A 23,117-nucleotide genomic window follows, 5' to 3' on the forward strand; every position below is an offset into this window, starting at 1 on the left:
GCTTAGCCCGACTCGGTCGCATTGATCACGACTTGCTATGGAGCTCTCGTCATCTCGTATATAACCCATATTGGTAGAGACTAAATTGAGTTCGGTATTGAAGTTGACACGTGTGGGAGAGCAATACAAATCCAGTTCCGCGATCGCCCCAGTTCGTATGTTGCCTACTGTCCAGGCATCGAACTGCTCAATGCCCTGCTTCCATGCACATCGCTTGAGATCTCGGTCGACAATAACTTGTAACACGGCATGCTTAAAGTCGAATTCATGCATGGTCCTCTGGGTCCTGATATCAATAATCTCGAGTCAATCCTGACTATGGGCAGCCTTGTCTTTTGTGTGTACGACGAGTAAATTGGATTCCATGAAAATATCCACAATTTGAAAAATCATCATTGGAGATCTATGCTTCTGACCGGCTCCTAAATGACGGGCCAAGAGACAGATTTTCGACATCAGACTTATCGTCAAGTAACGACAAGCATAGTTTATATAGATCGCAAAAGATAAACACGGTTTTATTTCTATTACATTATGCAGTACTAATGGAAACGAGCACCTCCCTGCCTTATGTTCGTTTCATAAGGTACCGCAAAGCTAGGATCAAACTCATCATAAACTATGCCGATGCCAAATGGGAAGTGAGCATGTCTCCGCCCCTCGCGAGCAATAAAGGGAGGGGGGCCATCGCCATAAATGTATTCTTGAACCTCTCTGTCAAGGCATACGTAGCGGCCTTTAAGTCTTTGATTGAGCATCATGGAAATGCTGACCTTGATCCTTCTACTGGCAGGTCGATGCCTCCAGCCTAATTTGTCTCGAATATCAGCTAACATGGTAGCATGGTTTCCGTGGCCCCTGACTAAGGAGAGAAAGCTGAGGTTGACTGATTTCAGTGTAGGTGGGAGCTGGCCGAGAAAGGAAATAAGATCATCCTGGAGGACTTGCAACCCGGAAAGCCCAAAGTGTTTTAGTTTTCCTTTTGATAAGGTGTCGACGGGAAAGATATCAAAGAGTGATACATAGTGTTCCATAGGGCAAGACCAAGCTCCTAATCCATAGCTGTTCTGCAAGGTAACTTCCTCCAGGTCTGTTGCTTTGGCTAGAAGGCTGGATATCCTGCCGTTCTTATGGAGACCCCAATCTTCAGCCTCAAAGTTCGCGAGGTATCCAGTTGTTAGCCCGAGCGTAATGCGTTTAAAACCTGGCCGCGCAACAATCTTGCAAAGACTATCATACTCTGCATTTGGCTTGTCGAAGAGAGTGTAGTCGATTCCGGTCGGGAGTTTGTGATTATCCACAACCAGCTCAGAGATGTGAAGCTTGTCTGCATAATCGGCCAGAGTCTTTGTAACTATGCAGAATCCGCGCCACTGTCTCCTCTCGTCGTCATTTCCCCATCCTTCTGGGCAATCTTCAGGGCCACCTTCACGAGCCTCGTCATCTGGCCAGGTCCGAGGAATTGGATATACAAACCCAGATGGAAATGCTCGGATCATTGGTGTTTTATAAAGTGGTTTAAAAAGAAAACCGTGTGCCGCCGGTGTAACGGTGACCTTCGTGAGTTTTGGGAATCGTTGTACGGTGTACCGAAAAGCTTCCTCATCTGCGCTCGATGATAACACCTCCCTTTGCTGAAATAAGAGGTCTGTATAATGCGCCACTGAGTCCAGAGATGACATCAGGTTATCAACCTGCTTCTGCACATCGATATCGCCCTGGTACCTATTCCTGGCGCGCGATCTGGCCCTGGTTAGATCGATGCTATCTTTACAAAGACGAACAAAATCCCTCGAGATCCATTCTTTGTCCTCGTTGGCGGCATAGTCATCAGGATCATTCTCATCCCCACTATAGCCACAAGGGCCATAGCCGTCTGTAATAGGAATCTTCATCAACACGGAGTCGTCCCATATAATCTCTTTCACGCGATGACGGAAAACATCGTGGTTGGCGACTGCGAGCAACACTTCGATATTGCGTGGATTAGGAGAGATAAACACGCGGTCAAATCTTAGATACGACTTGTCTCCCAAGGCTCGACAAGTCAGACGTAAGCTCTTGATGTCATGATTGCAAAGTAGAGCGCAGATAGCTCCAAGCAGCTCGTTTGGTAGTGCTTGGAGTGCAGGTGAGGGAATTGCATCGTCGGACAAGTTCATGGTTGCAATTGAAAATAAGCGAAGGTGTAAAGGGTAAATTCTCGGCGAGGCCAAAGTAGGGATAGAGAAGGCTTTATAGAGGGGGTTCCTTGTTTGCCCAGTCAAATGATATTATGATGCCACAAACTTTGAGTGGTAGGAAAAATCAACAGAACCTACCTACTTTGGGGGGTCCTCCATGTTTTATACATGGCGCTGACTAATTGCGAGGCTGTCAGTTGCAGTTGAGACTTGTGGCTGACAATTTATCACCACATTGAACTTAGCGAGGCTGTCAGGGGCTAATCTTAGTGGGTAGTGACATAAGCTTTCAGCCAAAAGTCTCAAATGCAAATAAGCTACAGGGGTGAGAGATCAAGTGAAGAGTTGCTGTGGTAAGGTTCAGAGTTAAAAAGAGGCCTCAGCCCCGATACACAAAGGTAAAGACCACATACCTATTAGAGACTGTAATTAGAGTATCTGGCTTTTTAGCTAAAAGCAAGAAAATAGGCACGAGGGCAATAGGTATATTGCCTATATGTGTTAACATATATACTATCTGTTAGAGTTTGGGTAGTACCCAGGAATAAGTTCAGTTAAAGAAAGCTTAACTAAATAAGTCACAAATGGTTTAGATACACATGTGAAGACCTGATATATTAAGCTTGAGTTTTAAAGAGGCTTCAGCCCCAACACAAAAAGGCAAAGAACACATGTCAACACATATGGGCGACGTACTAATTGCCCTCTGTGATAAGGTTGAGGTTTAAAGAGGATATATCAACACATATAGGCAATATACTCGCTGCCCTCACCGATGCCTAAGATCTAGCTTTTGTCTGAAAAAGCTAGATATCCTGATGACAGTCTCCAACAGGCATAATAAGAGCCTGCCTGGTGAAGAGTTGTATATAGCTGGTCATGTAAAGGTAACAGGCCATCCAAATTTCACTGTTTTGTGACCGAATCCTTTACTTTTCTCTTTGTATTATCCTTGTCTCTTTGACGAAATCTGTTCTATCCGTCTAGTAACTTCTCGTCATGGGTCATTCCAAGAAGATGGCTTTGTCACTCTTTACGTGTGCACTACTTATTCCCTCTCTTTTCACACCCTATGTCACTGCATCCTATTCCCACCACCACGAACGCCCCAATCAAACTGATCGAGAGATTGGCAATGAAGAAGTGCAAGTAAATTCCACAGGGAACATGTCGGAAGGGATCCATGTCCCAGTAGCACTTACTCCTCATGCAACTTCCAGTGCTTCTACTCAGGGCCTAGGCGATTATAGCAGGCTATCTGCTTTAACCGCTGCCACAGGCGGAACACCCGCGGGACAGTCGGACGGCCGCGATTTCGACCTCGTCGATCTCACGAGGCTCTTCCCCGAGGGGCACATCCCCTCAGATCCTTCTGATCTGCAGTATGGCCTCATTACCTTTGGAGGCGGCTCCGACTCTGGCGCGGTAGAACCTGCTAGCTCAGGATCCGGCTTTCTTCTCGCTGTTGGGGAGTCTCATGGACTTACCCAACTCCAGAAGAGAGATGGCCGACCGGATCCTTTTGTTTTCCTTGACTGCCCCGCTGGCGTACTCGACCAACCCGTGAACCAAACTCAGAAAGCTAGAGTCGTCTGCACCAGTCAGGATGTCGATGGCTGCTTTAGGGTGATGGAGCGTGGAGTTGAAGGCACTTTGGTAGAGATGCCAGAGGAGTGTGCACCAAATTCCTTTGCTCGAGCAATCTCACTAGAGGTTGCTGAAGGTAATCCGCTTTCCATTTATTCGCCCTTTGCACGGTAATCCTTGACTGACATATATCCTTCAAAGACCAAACTATGCCAGACCACCTGGCCAAGCTACATACCCCCACGTCTCCGATATACGAGTTCTCCTTTGACTTCAACAAACACGAGCGGCGAGCCGACGCAAATGTATCCATACGAATGGATATGACAAACGTCAAAGGATACTGGGACGGTCTTGTCGACTCTCCCGGTGTTCAGAAGCGTGATGTCGAGCGCAGATATCTTTCGTCTCTCAACCTTGATTGGAAGAAGACTTTACAAAAAGGAGACAGGTTCCGATACGGTTCTGGTGTATACGGGCTTAAAGTCAAAAAGGACTTAAGTACGCCGGTCTTTTGGCAAGCCGTCGAGAACTGTCCCATAAGGGGTAAGCACTATGGTGAAGGTATCGCAGCTTTCATGGAGGGCAAAGTCGATGCCAGACTACACTATGCTGCTACAGTCATTGTGAGTATTCTACATGTTCTCTCCATTCCGACTTCGATCTTGCTGATACGGTGCTGTAGGCAACCTCAACCAAAGGCTCTTCGAGAGTTGACGTCAAGGAAGCCACTGGCTTCATCAAAGTCACTGGCCAGACGGATTTGACCTTTGGAGTTGGCGGAATGGGTCGTCTCGATATCAGTATGGCCGGAAAGGGCAATCCTGCCAAGAGCGAGGAATACTATGAAGCCTTTCAAAGACAGACGATTAATGCAGGGTCTTTGTGGGGCTTCATGAGACTCACTCCCTTCATCACTCGGCAAACCTTTTTGGCCACGTCTCACATAAATGAGTCCCCATCCACCGCACCTAATCATGCGGCGCCGGCGACCTTATACGGACGTCTGACTACACGAGTCAAGACTGACTTGGGCCACTTTCCAGCCGTGTTTCCTCACATTCTATTTCCAGACGAGATGGACAGTCTTAGAAAGGACCACAAGGAAACCGAGATGGATAGTTTTAACGATGACATTCTTTATGGAGACGGAGGCGAGAAAGGCAGCACCATACAAATCGGACATAATCTCGTTTTTGGGCTCAGCCTGGACTTTGGCATATTCCCCGATGTACAGGGTCAGCAACCAACTCGCGAGTCCAGCGCTGCGTTTGTGAGTTTCCCAGAATCCATTTCCCCTCTATAGTATCTGTGTACTAAGTTGCAACTGTTATAGTTACTTGTTACCAGCGAGACGTATGCCAGTTGGGATATCCCACCAGCCGAGAACGGCCAAGTCTGCCCTCATGCATCAGCCTCGTAAGTAAATCTTGCTCCCGGCCACGCGCACCATATAGAATGAACTGACAGAATTTAGGAGTTTACTTAGACAAGGGGTTGTTGGCAAGTAAGTACAATCCAATGCTGGAAGTGACTTTCAGGAAACCACGCTAACGGACAAACAAGAGATCTTCTTGGCTGGAAAAATGACAGTGGGTCGGCTTTACTTTTCGTTGACAAAGTAAGTCACAATCGGCGGACAAGAGCATCTCATTCTAACTGACATATTTAGGAAGCTCCTTATCACGAGCCCTGCTACTCTACCAAGAGTAAGCGAGCAACCGTGGAGTTCCCTTCACCAGGAAACCAGTCTGCTGCCACATCGACTAACCAATACAATAAGAGAGGGTTATACAACCCCGAAGACACCTTTGGTTACATGCAACTCAGACCCAACAATGCACTTCGCTACGGCGCCAACCTCTTTGCTCAACAAAGCGTCAATCGAAATCTCGGCAGGATCAACTGTGATAACGGACGATGCGGATCTTGTGTTAAAGAGCAGCCTAGACACCAAAGAAGCTGCTGTGGCTGTGTTTGCATGCAATGCAAGTGGGGACCTCGTCGCGATATACCACCATGTGAAAAGTGCACGGATGAAAGAGTCGAGGCTGAAATGGAGTGGCCAGGTCCCCATGTAGTCTTGAAAAGGGACCGAATCGGTTGTAACGACGTTCCCGAGGGTGAGGCTCATGATCACAAGAACGATTTACACACTCGTGCAGGTCTCATCCATCTTGGCTGGAAGAATGTCAAAGTTTACGACGAGCTGTACAAACCCCCCGACCCAAAAACTTCGGCTAAATACAAGTTCCCGCAGTTCCCCAAGGACGTGGTGAAGGTATGGGACGGGGCCGATGGTGGTGCTTACGACTCTATTTCCCGCTACTGGGGAAATAGCTCGGCCGACTGTACCGACTGGAGTATCGGGCGTAAACCTACACGCGACCAGACCCATATCGGCAACGGCGTCTTCGTTCCATCAGCGTATCAGAGTAAGTTTATCGCTGGAACCTATTACATCAACGCGACTGCTAACATGTGGTGCCTTTCTCAAGCGGAGCATGTTTACGAGGGCCAGAACCTGGGTCAGTTCTTTACTGAGTGGCTCACTCATGGCCAAATCAAAAGGCAAAGCCCATCTCCAGGAGTCACAAAAGGCAAAGTTGACAGTGCCTGGATCGAGGACTGGATCATGGACGTCAATGAAGACTTTCCATGGACCAATCCTTCAGATCAAGAGGAGACCTACTCCTTGTTCGGCACACTACACACGGAGCTCGGCAACAACTATCACCAGGACCGCCTCGCAATTTTACAGGAGAGATTGAACCGTAAGAAGGAGAATGTGAGCACCTCTTTGTCCTGGGACTCGAAAGCACGGCACTAACAATACTAGGTCTTCGACCTGTCCAAGTCTTACTCCCAAAACAAATACATTCGCATGAGTACCGATGAGCAGTGGATGACAGTCAAGGAAATAGGTGAGCAGTATTCCAGCTTTGATCTCCGCACTTGATACTCATCAAGCTCTTTCTCGTAGGCCTTACTTTCAATTACATAAACGACGATACCATCTGGGGCATGTGGTGCGATACTTTCGCGGGTGTGTACGACCGGCTGGATCGCTTTGACAAATGGTACACGGCCATCAAAGGCCCAAATGATCCAGATGTCACACTAGCTGAGGAATGGGGTACGTATAACCGCATAGTCCTCGACTCCGCTGTCAGGATCTACCGCGAAGGTTGGGACTGGACATACAAAAATCGACGGTGAGTTAATTTACTCCTGGTAAGAAGATGTGTGCTAATCATAGCTTTACTATCAGAACCAACAATATTGCTCTTTGGTGGACGGGTGAAGAGCGAAACTGGCGCAACATACGGACCGGCAACACGGACGTCTTTCATCTGAAAAAGCTTTGCCCCAATCTTCCCCCCACAACTATCGTTTAGCAAATGGTAACGTGGAGAGCTTGCGCGGTGTAATGCTGTAAGTATGCTAAGGTAGTCTAGAATCTCAGTTTACGGTGTTGGATAAATGCACTCCATGTGACTCTCGTTTATATGACATGAAACCCACAGAGCATATTCACGTTCTAATGCGAAAGTCCCAAACTCCGATCGTATCAATAAGAGAAATCGATGCGGCAACAGTTGCATCTGCCGATAGGATCAGCTTCTGCACTAAGTCCCGGCTAAACCTTGTGCTCATAGAAAGCCCATTCCGAGTGTTGGCAGTGACGCTTATGGTTTGACTTCCTTGGCGAGAACAGGCCATCTGATAATCAGCAGATATGGAGACTCCACTGAAGAAAGGATTGATAGGGACCGGGAAGAGAGTCAGGCACGCCCCAGTTTCGATGTCCCAAGTCCTGATCTCACCTTCACTCCAACTTGGATCCAAGTATTTTGCAATTATTCAAGAAACTTGTCGTCTCTCTATAGCCTGTGTGGCCTTTAAAGGTCTGAACTACGTTCCCAGATTGGAGCCATCTGATCTCAATTTGGCGTCGCAAATATTCTGGAGCGAAAGCCACTGACAACGCATCGACACAGAGACCAAGGGAGCATTTGCTGACGGAGGAGTCGTCACGGGAGACTTTCAAGGTTTCTTCGTCTTGGAACTTTCTGATGCATTTGCCAGACTCGATATACCAGAGGAAGGATCTATGAGGGCTTCCAGTTGGAGAAAAAGCGACACGCGTAGAGTCACGGGAGAATGATAGGAGACACTCCTCATCCCAACATGCCGTTCCGAACCGCAAACCGTTTTCGAGTACCCGAGGTACACTTCACGCACTTGACCTGATGCACCTAAATGAAGTAGAGCAAAATGATTTGAACAGTTTATAAAAGCACAATATTGGGCGCATGGCGAAAGCTGAGGCGTCAGCGTAGTGCTTAGAGGTATTTCGACCTCCCCCATAAGCTCCGCCATGTCTCCACGCCGAAATCGCAATTTCGTATCAACTTTGACGAGAACCCACACCATCTTGGAAGATGTAGATACTGGAATTGAGGCATCAGTACTTGTAAGTTTCAGAGTCGAGGTTTCTCGGATACACTCGTCAGTGTTCAAGCGCCAGACTCTCATGCTGCAATCCCATGACAAGGACACCATATGCGTGCTGTCCGTGGGAAATGACGTCCCACTATTTCGGTCTTATGCCCTTCCAAGAGTTGCTGATGTTGATCCCAGTCCTTTTGTGGACTTCGAAGCTGCGATATCCATAAAGGTTTCCTTTTGGTGAAGATATGGTGCAGTAGACTGCTAGATGGGATGGTGCAACGGAGTGATGAATAGAGCTGTAAGGGAAACTAGTCGACGATTGTAAAGTTCATGGGACGAAAACGGTGATTATCTGTGAGTAGCTCTTGTAAGGTAGTATGATTGCTTTCCTGCCCTATAGTTAGCTTTAATCAAAACATGATTTTTATATTTATACATCTGTAATGTCTTGAAGGTTGATTAACATATTGTAAACGGCTCAGAGAAGCCTTATGAAGCTGAGATATTTCAAAAAAAAAAAAAAAAAAGAAAAGAAAAGGAGTAGATGGCCTTCTTAGAACTGCGATATCTCTACAGAGCTGATGGAGGATTTTGAGGCTTTTCTGAGGTATAGAACCTAGTATTAGCATGGGTATTGCAATTTAATCGGGATTTGACTAGCTATGTGGGTTGTTAGGACCACTGAGCGACGGGTTCCAGGCGCCACGATGTTGCAAATGTCTTCCCTGAGGGAGGAGTTCAAGATTTGAAGGCAACTAGCTGCGATTTCTCTATTTACTTTTTTCTTATTGATCCAACACCTGTTGACTCCTTTCTTCTCTGAGTCTAGCAAAAAGTCTCGGAATGAAAGATGTAGAAGAGTTATAGGGGTATTGACTGTCTTTGGGTGATTTAAAACTGAGTGAAGCATGTCTAACCTGTTGTGGATCATGTCCTCGGTTATGCCTATGATTTTGGCCAGGGCAGGTATAGTAAATGGTGTTTCAAGAATGATAATTGGGCCTGCAACTCGATGAAAGTCTTCAATGACCTCGTCCTGTTCTCTTCATGAAAGGCCTTCAAGCTGCTGTTCGAGTCATGGTAGGTAGGTAGGATTCATTTTTGATTCATGGCTCTTTGTCTCAAAGGCTAACACTTTTTGAAGCTGCGTATCAGGACTCGCGCTTCTACGCTGAGAGATGAAGCGACACACAGTTGCTGCGAAAATGAACAATGGAACGGCTTTCTTGACAAGAGCTTTGATGTTTTCGTCACCGGGCCATGTGTCTGCAAGCCTTCGGTCATCGTTGATGGATAGATTGTACTCCTCTCGTATTGTGTTGAGATTTTCTATATAGAATGCCTTGATATCTCTTCGAATGACATCCTCTGGGATCTCGTGAAGGACCAAGTCTTCGTAGTTGCCGGAGACAGAGCGGAAGCCGAGTCGGATATGAAGCTCGGGTCGACTAGTGATGAAAACCCTGATTTTGACATTCGACGCAACTTTTGTCTGGGTCAAGATGTTAAGGAGTCGCTTCACGTTTGCTTCTCCATCACATTCGTCTAGCGCATCAATGACGATAGCGATGACTCTTCTGTCCGTGGGCTGTAAGTGTAAAAGAGGCTACAATATCAACTTGCCAAACTGCTCCTCAGCCATCTTAGACGTTAAGAGAGGGTCTGAATTAATAGCTGCCTTGATACTTACAGATACGCTTGGAATCGAGATAGCCATCTGGGAGGCGACAGTTTTGTAGAAGTAAGAGAGATTTCCTCAGTCGCCATCACCTCGTTTGAAGAATAAGCTTGCTCCAAGGTGATTACGCTTGTCCCAACGCGTAGCTACGGTACGAGCGACAGTTGACTTACCAGTGCCAGCCATGCCTTGTAGCCAGAAAACGGTCTCCGAGTTGTCACCGTCCAGCCAGTAATTTATTTCCTGCAAGATTTCAGAGCGAGTGCTCTGGATACGGATGCTGTTGTCTTGTTCAGCAAATGAACTGTAGGTGGCTCCGACGGCTAATGGGAGTGCAGCTATATCCAAGCTATCGTCGACTTTAGGTATTTTAGTGACACCATTGGGCAAGCTATCGTCTGGTTTGTTGAGTTTGGAGTAAATCTCATCCAACTTGTGGTGAGTTTTGTCAAGTTTGGAGTGAGTCGCTTCTATCTTGGACCCAGTTTGGTCTAATCTGATGTCGGCTTCAAATAACAGTGTACTTAAATATTGATTAGCTGGTTCAATAAAGAAAATGGGAAATTACTTACATCTCATCGATTTGCAGGGCAAGCGAAAGTGATTCCGAGCATCTGCGTATACGCTGAACAACGCGATGAACCTGGTCACTCTCAAAGGGCCATTTCAGTGACTTGAATCCCAAGCGTTGTCTCACGCTGGACTTGGCGGGCGGGTGCAGTTTCGCGTCTACCTTAGATAAGACACTGAGGGTTTCCGTAATCTTTAGTGCAAAGTCTTGAGATGCCTTGAGCTTGGCGCCTTGAGGGCCTTCGATGAGTGTCTTCACCTTCTTTTCTGTATCGTATAGTGTCTCAACCTCTTGTTGTAGCTCCGCTATATCGGCTTTGGCATTTGTGACATCTTGGCCGTATTGAGAACAGACCTGTAGAATCTTGACAGAAATTTCCACCACTGCGATAACGTTGGCAGCTATTCCCAGTACCTCCTTTGCTACGGCATAACATGTGGATTGAGAGTTTGTAGAAGGGAAAATAAAGTGACAATGTGGAAGTGCGGCTGAATGCACTAAACAAATAGGGATTTGAGAAGCCGTGCCTTAGGTTGCTGCCCAAGGCTGACTGCAGTGTTTGCACAGGTAGGCTATGCACAGAGATAAACCAATTAACTCAAGTGTGGCTTGAAACCGGTCTAGAGACTCCAGCACACTGCCCGTCATACTTCACTACGTGTAAAGCTCTTCTTCAGCTAGATGTAGGTTAACCTAAATAGATTTTAAATAATGACAGATCTATCGCCTAGAGATATCAAAATAGTGTAGGAAAACTAGATAATTTAGCTAGATGCCTGACGCATTTTACCAAGGTTTGGATAGTACATAGACAGGATGGAACATTAGCCTCTGCCCAGTCGCAGCGCTCCTTTACACTCCGCCTCACATGATTGGCAGCCTGCAGGTAATATTGGCTCACAAGGCCTCACAAGACCTGGCAAACCCCGCACCATGCATTGTGAGTTATTCTGACTAGATCACGTCAAAGATAGACAAAATATAAAATCGAGACATAATTTGGGGGAGCTGAAAAACAAAACTTGGGTACTCAACCTGCGTCAAGTTGCAATATTTGACGACTTTAGTTCCCAGCGACTCTCTTCAGTTGCGATCCTTGAGTAGGTGACGAGACCAGGAGGCCTCCTACGTAAGCAAACACCACATCGAAAGGGCACTTCTTCCCCCGCTCACCCCATTGCTAATTATATTGCATAGATCAAGGTGAACTGCGACTATAAAGAAGAATTAGAACAACAATGAATAACGTCACGTTCAAACACAAGTCATTGGGTGATCCTGCTGAGAACATTCGACTGGTACAAGTCAAAGCCCCGCAGACTGCTTTACCTCTGCAGTTATGTCTCAGCACCCATTCAGTCGCTAACAATTTGCGCTATTTTGCTGTCTCATACACATGGGGAGACAGCTGCTTGACTGAAGAACTCCTTATCAACGGTCGTCCGATGATGGTGACAAAAAACTGTTATTTTGCTCTGACCCAGATCTACAGTCGATATCCATCTGATCAAAACCTTCAAGAACCTGTCTACCTATGGATTGATTCCATATGTATAAATCAGGATGACAATGACGAAAAAGGCCATCAAGTTGCAATGATGGGCGATATCTATACCAAGGCAACCAAGGTCCTGGCGTGTATAGGCTCACATGCCGATAACAGCCAGATGCTCCGCACCGTTTTGGATGAGATCAAAGTCCTTAACCCACGGGTTTATGCAGACCGGGAGGTCCTTCGACCTGGAATGTGGAGTGACCACACTGAAGGGCGGAGCAAGGTACGGAGAATTCAAAAGTTCTTGCGCTCCTATCCACCGGGCTCGCCGATGTTTCAACACAAATTCGGTGTTCAATTTCGTAAGGCATGTCTGGAGTTTGCGAATCGGAGCTACTGGAGCAGGGTCTGGGTTATCCAAGAGTTTACTGCACCAAGCCGAAGTGGCAACGATCTCGAGATCCTTTGTGGCTGCGACACCTTCTCAAAGCCTGAACTCAACCTGTGCTACTACATTGCTTTATGTATCAGCTTGGGGGGGAGCAAGCACGATGTCGAAGATGTAAGCTTGTTACGCAGTAGCCTTTCAACTCCAACACACTGCTTTCAAACGCTGATGCGATTCAATGCGTTGAATCCCGTGCCGCTTGGAAGCATCCTACTCTATATCAGAGACTTGTTCCACTGTACGAAGCCGGAGGACAAGGTATATGGATTGCTTTCCCTGGTCAAATGGCCTGTTGGTATGGCACCTATTCAGCCAGTCTACAAGCCTTCCACTGTGATGGATCTGGCGGAGCTGTTGATCAGTGTTACGGACGACTTGCCCAACAGTATCCAGGACATTCTACGGGCACTTAATATTCACCATGACCACTATCTTCTAAGGTCTTTGGTTGAGACAAGGACTCGACATCCGTCTGAACTAAGTAGCCGTCACGGGAAATACCCTCCGCGGGCTTCACAAACGAGGCCTTGTGTTTTACCAATTTCTCTGAACGATGAAGGCCAATTATCAGCGTCTCTTTGTCTTATACCTCAGAATCGGCTAGGATTCGACGGGGCGACCGCAGACCATATCCAGAGAGCCAACCGGAGTTTTGACACAGCGCAGCCGTTATTCGCCGGCTCTGATGTTGCAGCTTTACTTTGTGGCGCAGCTCAGCAAGGAGGTGCAATTATCCAAATCCAACCTCTAACAAGATCATTCCTCGTGCTTAGGCCGAATGAGCACGTTGGCCAGTACGATGTAGTTGGTCAGGGTCTGTTAGTCACCAGGTATGGGTTTCCTCAAGACTTACCTCTAAGCGTGTGCTTTGGAAGATATGTTTGAAAGACTCGAGACTGAGAAAATGCCCGAGTCGAATCTGTTTGATCCAAAACAGTACAAAGAATCGTTGAAAATGCAGCTAGAGGAGGCTCGCCAACCTGGACAAGGGGATCTGAGATGTTTAGTCGAGTTTAGAGCTGAACCGATTGAGTGGTTAATTTTGGTAGGCCAAGATCTTGCAAAGAATGCTCAAAGGGATACAGAAAGAGTTTTAGAGAAATTATATACCAAGATAAATATGCAAGTTACTATGGTTTAAATGGGTTATAACTTAATAGTATTATAAAAGAAGCTTATAAAATTATCTTATAAAGATAGTTTCTTCCTCTTAGGGCTAATATTAAAAACCCTTTAGCGTTAGAAATGCGCCTCTTAGAGGGATTAAAGATCTTTGCTTGCGACATTGTATTGATATGTTTTCTGATGAAGTTTGGTAAAGGTGATCCTAGTGACCCACTACTACCATATTTATATAAGGTTAGAGATAGCCCAGGACGCGATTAAGATAATAGCAAGGAAGCGTAGTTAAGAGTTAAGAGAGAATTAGCTAATATTTCTATATTTATCTAGCTCGTTAATATGTATGAGTTGAGGTAGAATTGCATGGCGGTAAGACATATCAGTATTTGCAAAGACTGGAGGTTAACGAACTAATCAAGATGTGGGGCCCTAGTAATTAGCCATTTTCATATTATTGTAAGCAACATAATTAGAAGTAACATGATTAGAAATAACAACCAGATGAGCAGGCAATCAAACTAGAGTTATCTGTGGCAATAGGTACAATACAACACACGGGACCGAACCACAGCGAGGGCCGGGATCTTTATGAGATAACAAAAAATACAGTAGTATTTGGTTCCGTCGTGTTGATGCGATCTGACAGCGACCACCGCAGATGGAGACAGACAGGTCGTTATCCGAATGGCCAGTTCGGAAAAGACGCGTGGCTGGGAGGTCATGGAGAGTCTTTTTTGAATCCATTATTAGCTTAATGGTTGTTCAAGTATAAAGATTAAGGAGCTTATGGAATGATAGTGTGATGGGACAATGGGTGAGGTTCGACACCAACATATGGGAAGAATGCATAATATTTATTCATTTCAGAAGACCACTTTGGTTGATTCCCCTTAAAGCTGCGCAGGCCAGCAAGGTAAGGACCGTAGGGTAGGCTCGGCGTGATGCGACTTGGCGATCAGGAGATGGACAGTTGAACTAAAATGATGGCTTAGCGCAGTTAACGGGTTGTGGCATCCTTAAGTCCGATCGGACCCACGGTACACTCCGTGTAGAGACTTTGGTGCCCCAAGGCAATATATACGGCAGCCGCTATACAAGTTTCCAGCAAAAGAAAACCAGAGTGAATAGTACATTAGTACTTCAAATCATGGCTTCCACACGAAAAGTCAGCTTCTCGAGTAGAGGCATCCGAATCGTTGCCGATCTCTACCTCCCATCGTCCGCACCAGGCTTTGCAGATCGCAAGAAATCTGCCGTCATAGTCGGCCACCAAGGCACAGGTGTCAAGGAACAAGCGTCCGGACTCTACGCGGCGACCTTAGCAGCACAGGGATTTGTTGCTCTTGCCTTTGACGCAGCATATCAGGGCGAGAGTGAAGGACAGCCCCGGGGCTTAGAAGACCCCTACCACCGAGTGGAGGACTTCAAATGTGCTGTCACATTTCTCTGCAACCTCGAGGATGATCTGGTTGACCCAGGTCGTATTGGTGTCGTGGGAATTTGTGCATCTGCTGGTTATGGCACATCTGCTGCGGTAACGGATCCACGCATCAAGGCGGTTGCTGGCGTTTCACCGATGTGCTTTGGAACACTGGTCCGAGATGGAATGAGAGATTCTGATGGAGTGATCAGCCCCGAACATCTTGGCAAGATGTTGGCAGATGCTGCAAAGGACCGGTTGGAAGAAGCAAAAGGCAATCCCCCGTCAGTCCACAACATTTTGGATGTCTTTGCTGATCCCAGGGAGGATATCAAGGGTTACTACGCTAAATGGAAGCACCCAAGGTGCACCAACAAGATGGTGACTAGGAGCGCAGAGCTACTGGTGACCTTTGACGCATTTGAGTATATCGAATGGATCTCGCCGAGACCTGTCCTTATGATAGCTGGGAGGGAGGCGATGACGTTTCGGTATAGCCAGCTGATTATTGATCGCGCGAAGGAGCCTAAGGAACTCGTTGTCCTGGAGGGAAAGGGACATGTGGATTTATATCAGGATGTCGCGGAGAGTGGACCAAAGCTTGTTTCATTTATGCAGAGGTATCTCTGCACATAGCCATAGCCGTCAGGTTGTTGTGGGGATTCAAAGTCGAGTATTAAATAGGATTCTTATGCGGCTCTCTCTTTTTATCTCTAGTCCTGTCCCTTGCCTGGTTTTACTGCTTTCTTATCAAAAAGGTACTTTAGTAGGGAGGTTGTTATAACAGTTTAAAAGATATATAATAATAATACTTAGCAAACTGATGGTAATACTCTGTTAAAGGTTTTGTGTGATTCCAGGTTGAATGCTCTCGAGTATAGCCATTAGTTCCTTATGCACACGTGCCTGGGTTTCTGCACCCTCCTTACTTCTAACAAACGTGCTTGGTTCTCTAACTCTGCACTCGCTCATGTACCTTCCGTGGCTTTCTTCTCCAGCGGCAGCACTATGCACAAGTGTTCGTGAACCTTCTTCTGTTTTGCGTGCAACGAGTGCTTTGGCGATGGAGAGAAGGTAGCGAGGTAATCCCTCGATAGCAGGTTAGTTTCTACTGGATCTAGAACGTAGCTTTGACTGTACCTTGACGTCTTTGTCCAGCTCCGACTCGCACAACCCGGGGTGCACATTGTTCAAAATGATTGGCTGAGCGCTATGACGGCCTTCCTTCATTGCCGCAGCAATTGAGCGGACAAGCATTACCACGAGTAGTTTCGACACATTATACCGATCATTGAGCCATTTTGGTCTGTTCTCGTTCAAAGCATCAAAGATTGAAGGTTCGAATCTTTCTCGGAATTTCGCCTATGCGTTGTCAGATCTGAAACAGCGGAAATATTTCCTTCAAGGGGGCGGTCAAGCAAAAGCAGGAACCCACATTGTAATGAACAGCAGAGCTAGTAATGACTAGCCTTGACGCTTGTCTGGTCTTTTCATACGACTTTCGAAGGATTGGAAACAGATTCAGTGCTAGAAGGAATGTTCCGATGACATTGACTTTGATGGTGATTTCGGTTCCCTCACTCTCTTCGTACGTATTCCTCAAAATGCCAGCATTTTCCACCACGACATCGATCCTTTCGAGTGAATTGCACCTTGAGGCGAAGGACTTCATTGAATCATATTTGTCCATTTCCAGCTGCCATACCTGGACAACGTTCTTTCGCTTTGTGGACGCCTCAATAGCTGCTTTGGCTGCTTCGCCTTTTTCTAGCGACCTGACCGCGAGAATGACAACTTCTGCATCAAGTCGTACAAAATGGCTGGCAGCTTCTAATCCCAAGCCAGTGTTGGACCCTGTAATAATGATGGTCTGGCCTTGGAATGAGGTGATCGGGACAGGAATGCGTTCCAATTGTCCGCGGAAGGCATCCATGGCTGTGGTTTTGGATGCTTGAATAATAGTAAATGTGAAAAGGAAGAAAAAGAAAAAGAAGCACTCTGAGGGCGCAAATTTATGTTCTGCTGTATTCTGCAGTAAGATCTCGCCCTACAAATTACTTATCTTTATATATTTAAGAAACAATAACCGAAATGCTAAGTAACCCGAACCACGGAATTAACATACTATAGGGTTCGGGACTAAACTAGGTAGCTATGGTCGCCGCAGCCTGTTTTGATTTCTAATTACCAGCGCCCGCAAAACGCCGGACTGAAGACATAAGAAGCCCGGACTCAAGCCTCAGAGTAAAATTCACGATTTGCTCGGCGAGAAGACGAGACGGAGCTCATCTGTGCATTATTATGTAACGGTGTTTAGTCCTGCAATAGAGATGCAAGACTAGCCCTTCCTGGCAAACATTCTGGTCTCCCTCTGCCGACACGGGATGATATTTGCTCCGTCGGGATAACTAATGCATAGTCCCGTTTTGATAGTCTTCTATTGAGGGACTGGGCTATTAGTGGTAGGGAGACTGTGGGGGCCGGCGCGACCGTGCGCGTTTCGGCCAATTTACGCCATATGGACCTTGAGTTAAACCCCTTACATACATACATATATTATAGAACCTCCAAGTGTAATAGCATATATGTTATTTCCCGTGAAACTCCTGTCATCATTCAAACGCCTATGAAAACCTGCACCTACATATTATCCTATTCTAGATAACTGTCACGATGTCTGACGACGTGGATGTACTCGCAGAACCTCTCACATTGAAATGTGGTTTGGTTCTGCCAAATCGACTAGTCAAGGCTGCCATGGCTGAGGCTATGGCGAAGGATGGACTGCCAGACAAAGCGTTTCGCCGACCTTATCAGGCATGGGCCAAAGGTGGATGGGGCATGTTGATCTCAGGTTCTTACTATTCCTCTTTTATTCAGACTTCTTCAGATAGTTAACTACTTGCAGGTAACGTACAGATCGATCACAAGTACTTGGGCCAGCCCGGAGATACATGTGTGAGCGAATCTTTCGAATACACCAAGATGCTGGAGGTGTGGAAATCGTGGGCTAAAGAGTGCAGCTCTCATGGAACACCTACCATTGTGCAAATCAACCACCCCGGAAGGCAATCGCCAATGGGGGCTGGTAAGCGCGGCCTATTCGAAAAGAACCTTGCGCCAAGTGCGGTACCCTTAGAATTCGGCAGCGGCATAGTAACCCGTACTCTAAGCCATCTGGTCTTCGGCACGCCCCGTAAGATGACCAGTGAAGACATCCGCAAAGTCGTGCAGCAATTTACCAACGCTGCTCGCCTTGCCGCTGATGCCGGCTTTGCTGGAGTCGAGATCCATGCAGCCCACGGTTATTTGTTATCTCAGTTCCTATCGACCCATTCTAATAAACGAACGGATGAGTACGGTGGTTCAGCTGTGAAACGGGCAAAGATCGTCACTGATGTTATCAATGCTGTCCGGAGTGTTGTACCAGCAAACTTCTGTATCGGCCTGAAACTCAACTCGGTGGACCATCAATCAGAGGCAGAACTGAGAGGCTGTGTCGAGCAGCTACAGTCGATCACCAAGGCAGGTATCGATTTCCTTGAAATCAGTGGTGGTAGTTATGAAGATAGACAGGTGAGCTTACTCGTGGAATTCGGACTATCTCGAATCTTGCTAATATTACCTCTAGTTGATCGGCGAACCTTTTAAATCGTCCACTCGAACCAAAGAACGCGAAGCCTTCTTCCTAGATTTCGCTGAGGTTATTCGACGTGAATTTCCCAGTCTTCCGTTAATTGTTACAGGAGGTTTCCGCACGCGAAAGGGCATGAATAAGGCAATTGCAGACGGGGCATGTGATCTCATCGGGTTGGCTAGACCAGCAGTGTTGAATCCTTCTCTGCCCAAGGAGTTAATGCTCAGCCCGGAGAAAGAAGAGGTCAATCTCGCATTGAATATGCCAAGTATACCGGTGCCATGGTTCATACGATTACTTGGTGTTCGGGTTCTTGGTGCCGGCACAGAAACAGTATGTTGTATGCGAACCGAATCCCAGTATGATACTAATGTTATATAGGCTTGGTATGGTGCTCGTCTTCGAGAAATTGGATCGAGCTAGGTAGCAGACTTGTAATCGGCTTTTTCTCCTTCCTTAACCGGTTAGCTTGGAGCATCAGGTTTATTTATCTTTCTATATGCCTGGCAGATCTAGAGCTGCCTGATACAGCACTGGCGGATGCAAGAAATGCTTAGCTAGGATGATATGGCACTTATATGCACTACTCCATTATTGTCCGAATGCAGTATAGGTTTCTGAGTGTGATGTTCTCTGTGATATCAGAGAGACGGGTTTGATTACTGAGCGCTGACTTTATCGAAGACGCGACCTACTACATTGCTATCCTAATTAAGGTACGATTTACGGAAAAGATTACTCAGCGGTCTCGGGATGCTATGCTCGGTCGTTTAGGTTAACGCGTCTCTCCACAAATTACGGCAATATTCCGCAATCTGGAAGTCGCAGAATAATCCTTAAACTATCTGGCCAATAAGAAGCATATAAGATGACGGATAGCCGCATAGCCGCCCAAACGTCTTCACGGACTCCCACTAGGCCATTGGTGGCTCCTGTTCTGATGAATTGCATTGTTTTGTCCATACATCGATTCACTTTCTTTGAATTCAGGTCCTGGCCTCCAAAGCGCTCCTCCAGGCACGTCTTCACGACTTACAGCAAATGGAAGCTAATGGTGCCCGCAGTGTCAGTGGGCCGTATGTTTATGACACATTCAATTATGTTAACATCTTTAACTTTCAAGACTTCTATATAATTTATCACTATGATAAAGAAAAACTGGTATGGTGTGGGGTTTAACTCATCAAGTCCAGATATAGTCGAGTATTTGTATCCATGATTAAGCTTCAGCCTCCTATAGATCGTTTAAGAAGAGCTCGAGATGCTGTGCGTAGATCTCAGGGTATTGGAACAAGTGGCCATGTCCCGAGTCGGGGTAGATAATAAGCTGAGCATTGCTGATCTTTTGCTGTGGATTAACACTGTTGGGAGTGGGCGACATGACGTCGGTGTGACCATTCGTCACCAAAGTTGGGGCCTTGATATCTTTGAGGCGGTCAAAGTTGTTAAGGTCCACAGTGAAAGCGAAAATGGCCTTCAGCTGTGCCCCAGCCCCCTGTCCAACAAGGAATTCTTTGCGCTCTTCTCCATCCACTTGTCGTTCATGAATCCTTTTCCACTAATCTTTCCTAGTAGCCAAGCTTGTCTCAAACTGATAGAAGAACAAGCCATGCATCTCTTGCTCGGTTGGAGGGATGTCGTTACTCCCAGCGGCGCTCTCGAGCATATCGCGTGGAGGCAAGACTACGCCGTCTCCAATGGCGGATTGTGTACCAGCTAGAACCAACTTGTGGACCAGCTGCGGGTAGTCCCTGGCCAGGATCTGCGCAACCCCTCCACCCATTGAGAAGCCAATTACATCTACCTTGGAGACTCCAATGACAGCAAGGAGTTGGCGGCAATGGAGGCCATAGCTGTAGTAGAATCTGGTACGGCGCCTTCGCTGTGGCCGATACCGAAACTGTCATATAGAATGACCTCTCGACTTTTGGCAATGATATTGAAGAGGAGAGGATCGAGTGCATCCATTGACCCTCAAAGATGGTTGACGTGTAGCAACGGAAAGGTGTTCTGCTTTCCGAAGCGCCGGTACGCAACGTTCACTCCGTCAACAGAAGCGAACTGTGTCTGAACTGTCTGAAGGGTCACCATTGTAATGCCGTTTCCTTGAGTAGTTGTTTGAAGACTTGTTTAATAGTTGTAAAGAGTGGTTAAGAGGGTACACTGGGAGATTTTGGTGTCTAGTAGAGATGGCTGGGATATTTGATGCTCTACCTTTAGACATTCATTAGTCCTTCTGCTGGTGAAGTCTTGTACATGATATTGAGCCCTTTCTGGAAGAGATATCTTTCAATAGGATTCAAGAGGGACTTAATAGGCTTGAGAAGGGCAATGGCTTAGTGGCAGTATTTGCTTCTAGCACAATGTTTGCCCGTCTACCTCTGACTGCTTAACCCCTCGGGTGTCTTTCATTGCAAGAAGGTATGAAGTGTATGTCATGTAGAACAATTCATGAAAGCCTTGTGGCAAGACAGTCCGTGTCGCGAGGGACGATGGAATAATAATTATTACATAACATGTTGGCTGACAAATGGATCCCGGTCAGTCTTTCGTTGATCACTAATCATAGACCGAAAGCCAGCTAGAGGTGAATGCGATGAATTAAAACAACCCCGTGGTCGGGAATGTCAATTTCGCCGAGACCGATTGTCGAGCGAGATAGAACCTTTTCTTTCTGCTACTGCGGCTTAGCTTGACCCCCGATCTATGATTATCAACCCTAACTGGGTTGTAAAAGGGGCATGAAAGTACAGGAGGATTTGACTCGGAGTTATGGCACACATTCCATCCTACAAATATGGAATAGATCTGCGGTCGAAATACATGATCTAACATGTACTTTTTATGGCTGTGTTTCCAATCTGGCTCGGGATTATGGAATGCCTCTTGTTTAGTGGTTGTATTCTCCCTTGGTGTCAGGCTTGTGTGGTGTTCGGGTCGGTGTAATAAGATCGTCTCGTTCCGATTCTTTCATTTTCCCCTACCAAGGCCTGTGACAGGATGCGCTATCAGACTGTTTCTAGCAGCAACTGGGGGTCGCCATCCCCTCGGTTATTGAAAGGGGACCCTTCATCTAATCAGGTGCCACCAGTGGCAACAAAGAGACATAGGGTTAAAAGAATATTGAGAATGAGAAATACGCAAGAAAAGACGTCTGGTATAGAGGATGGTGTTTCTGTATTTGGCTAAAACTTCCGGGCCGTTGCTTGATTGTCCTCCGTGGGCCTGCTAGGCTAATGCTAGGAATTTACTGGGTTTTAGGTAAAAGGAATGATGTACCTTAATGTTCTCCAACAGTCGAATGTGAAGAAAGTAAGATAACAGGAAGAAGTAGTACTGTCCTGGTTTGATTGGTTGCTGGCGGCCAGGAGCGAAAAAGAAGGTAGTAACCGGAAATGGAGAGGTGGAAGCGTGCACGAACAGACAGCTGCCCTTGGATTTAGGTGGGGGCTAGGAAAGGCGAGAAAAGGGTCAAAATTTAGCCGCATCAACATGGCATCTAGGCAGTTTAGGCTCAGCAATGCAACAAACCGAACTCCAACCACCCACAAGCTCTGAACAGAAGTTCTTGCACTCTTTGTGTATGGAGGCACCGGCCTTGGGCAAATGCCTTCATTGAACTGCGTGAGATATTTCATCTTACTAAGACAATGCAACAAGAAATCAGTACCGAGGGAGAATAATAAGAAATCTGCAATAAGGCGTTGAATGCAGCACTTGATATCTCGAGACTCTTTGATTCTTATTGGAGACTACCTATAGCAGTGAGCTTCATTGCATTAGCCCCTCATCGTATAGACAATAAAGAAATCTTGTTAAGGGTCTGATCTCGTGAATCGGACAGGGATGTCGGATGTCGGACGTCGGATGGGCTGCGTTTACTTCCGATGGAAAAGAGAATACTATTGTTATTTCCGGCTAGAGTATTTTAGGCACTCTATTTTACTCAACTAAATACCCTAGACTTGCCGTAGCTAGTTCCTTCTAACCTTGAAAAGGAACATTACTATCTATATCGCCAGCGTCAGTCTGGATAATTATAGTATAGGGATTTATGTTCTTAATTACAACTATTTACCCTTGTCTTAAGATAGGCTTAAGGCTTCTGAGTAGCTAAGTTCTAAGTTCTCTATGCTAATATCAGCTCTAAGCCATAAGTCTTAACTGCAAATAACACATCTTGCTCACAACTTAGGTATTATACTATAATACCTAACTAATTACTATTGCATAAAACTAATATCATAGAAACCTAAAAGATAGCCCAATTACCCACCGTTTCAGAGTATAAGAAGCTCTAATAGGTCCCCCAAGACAATCTAACTTAGCACCAGGAAAATCAAGGATCTTGCGAGATAATAACAGAGCAAGATAGCGGCACCTAAACGAAAGCTCGTCTATACGGCATTTCCCAACCAATTCCAACAGCAGTACATCAATAGACTTCCCCTCAGCCTGAACGACTTCCAAGTAGCTGACGGGGTTCAGGGCTGTATAGACAGGACGCGTAGTGACTAAAGT

At 46.4% G+C, this 23,117-nt stretch overlaps 9 protein-coding genes across 9 annotated transcripts; 4 read left to right on the forward strand and 5 right to left on the reverse strand.

Moving 5' to 3' along the window:
* Positions 1-542: 542 nt before the first annotated feature.
* On the reverse strand, positions 543-2,162 carry FOIG_13870 (uncharacterized protein; the record flags this gene model as incomplete). Its single annotated transcript, XM_031215044.1, has 1 exon — positions 543-2,162. One exon carries the CDS (start codon positions 2,160-2,162, stop codon positions 543-545), a length of 1,620 nt encoding a protein of 539 aa, XP_031055315.1.
* Positions 2,163-3,182: 1,020 nt separating this feature from the next.
* On the forward strand, positions 3,183-7,168 carry FOIG_13871 (uncharacterized protein; the record flags this gene model as incomplete). The annotated part of the gene is made up of 9 exons (XM_031215045.1): positions 3,183-3,906; positions 3,972-4,396; positions 4,456-5,075; positions 5,302-5,366; positions 5,489-6,205; positions 6,269-6,558; positions 6,610-6,694; positions 6,754-6,985; positions 7,042-7,168. The coding sequence occupies 9 exons, from the start codon at positions 3,183-3,185 to the stop codon at positions 7,166-7,168; spliced, it is 3,285 nt and encodes a 1,094-aa protein (XP_031055316.1).
* Positions 7,169-9,300: 2,132 nt separating this feature from the next.
* Positions 9,301-9,942, reverse strand: FOIG_13872 (uncharacterized protein; the record flags this gene model as incomplete). Its single annotated transcript, XM_031215046.1, has 2 exons — positions 9,301-9,813; positions 9,916-9,942. The coding sequence occupies 2 exons, from the start codon at positions 9,940-9,942 to the stop codon at positions 9,301-9,303; spliced, it is 540 nt and encodes a 179-aa protein (XP_031055317.1).
* Positions 9,943-9,981: 39 nt separating this feature from the next.
* On the reverse strand, positions 9,982-10,910 carry FOIG_13873 (uncharacterized protein; the record flags this gene model as incomplete). Its single annotated transcript, XM_031215047.1, has 3 exons — positions 9,982-10,294; positions 10,476-10,857; positions 10,889-10,910. 3 exons carry the CDS (start codon positions 10,908-10,910, stop codon positions 9,982-9,984), a joined length of 717 nt encoding a protein of 238 aa, XP_031055318.1.
* Positions 10,911-11,425: 515 nt separating this feature from the next.
* Positions 11,426-13,302, forward strand: FOIG_13874 (uncharacterized protein; the record flags this gene model as incomplete). Its single annotated transcript, XM_031215048.1, has 2 exons — positions 11,426-11,603; positions 11,672-13,302. The coding sequence occupies exon 2, from the start codon at positions 11,713-11,715 to the stop codon at positions 13,300-13,302; it is 1,590 nt and encodes a 529-aa protein (XP_031055319.1). The 5' UTR covers positions 11,426-11,603; positions 11,672-11,712.
* A 1,384-nt stretch (positions 13,303-14,686) lies between these two features.
* On the forward strand, positions 14,687-15,595 carry FOIG_13875 (uncharacterized protein; the record flags this gene model as incomplete). The annotated part of the gene is made up of 1 exon (XM_031215049.1): positions 14,687-15,595. One exon carries the CDS (start codon positions 14,687-14,689, stop codon positions 15,593-15,595), a length of 909 nt encoding a protein of 302 aa, XP_031055320.1.
* Positions 15,596-15,796: 201 nt separating this feature from the next.
* FOIG_13876 (uncharacterized protein) lies at positions 15,797-16,892 on the reverse strand (the record flags this gene model as incomplete). The annotated part of the gene is made up of 3 exons (XM_031215050.1): positions 15,797-16,048; positions 16,100-16,321; positions 16,395-16,892. 3 exons carry the CDS (start codon positions 16,890-16,892, stop codon positions 15,797-15,799), a joined length of 972 nt encoding a protein of 323 aa, XP_031055321.1.
* A 740-nt stretch (positions 16,893-17,632) lies between these two features.
* Positions 17,633-19,019, forward strand: FOIG_13877 (uncharacterized protein; the record flags this gene model as incomplete). Its single annotated transcript, XM_031215051.1, has 4 exons — positions 17,633-17,813; positions 17,868-18,535; positions 18,591-18,929; positions 18,978-19,019. The coding sequence occupies 4 exons, from the start codon at positions 17,633-17,635 to the stop codon at positions 19,017-19,019; spliced, it is 1,230 nt and encodes a 409-aa protein (XP_031055322.1).
* Positions 19,020-19,830: 811 nt separating this feature from the next.
* On the reverse strand, positions 19,831-20,564 carry FOIG_13878 (uncharacterized protein; the record flags this gene model as incomplete). The annotated part of the gene is made up of 3 exons (XM_031215052.1): positions 19,831-20,146; positions 20,189-20,347; positions 20,401-20,564. 3 exons carry the CDS (start codon positions 20,562-20,564, stop codon positions 19,831-19,833), a joined length of 639 nt encoding a protein of 212 aa, XP_031055323.1.
* Between the last annotated feature and the right edge of the window lie 2,553 nt (positions 20,565-23,117).

This window comes from Fusarium odoratissimum (genome assembly GCF_000260195.1).
Source record: "Fusarium odoratissimum NRRL 54006 unplaced genomic scaffold supercont1.36, whole genome shotgun sequence".
Taxonomy (NCBI): domain Eukaryota; kingdom Fungi; phylum Ascomycota; class Sordariomycetes; order Hypocreales; family Nectriaceae; genus Fusarium; species Fusarium odoratissimum.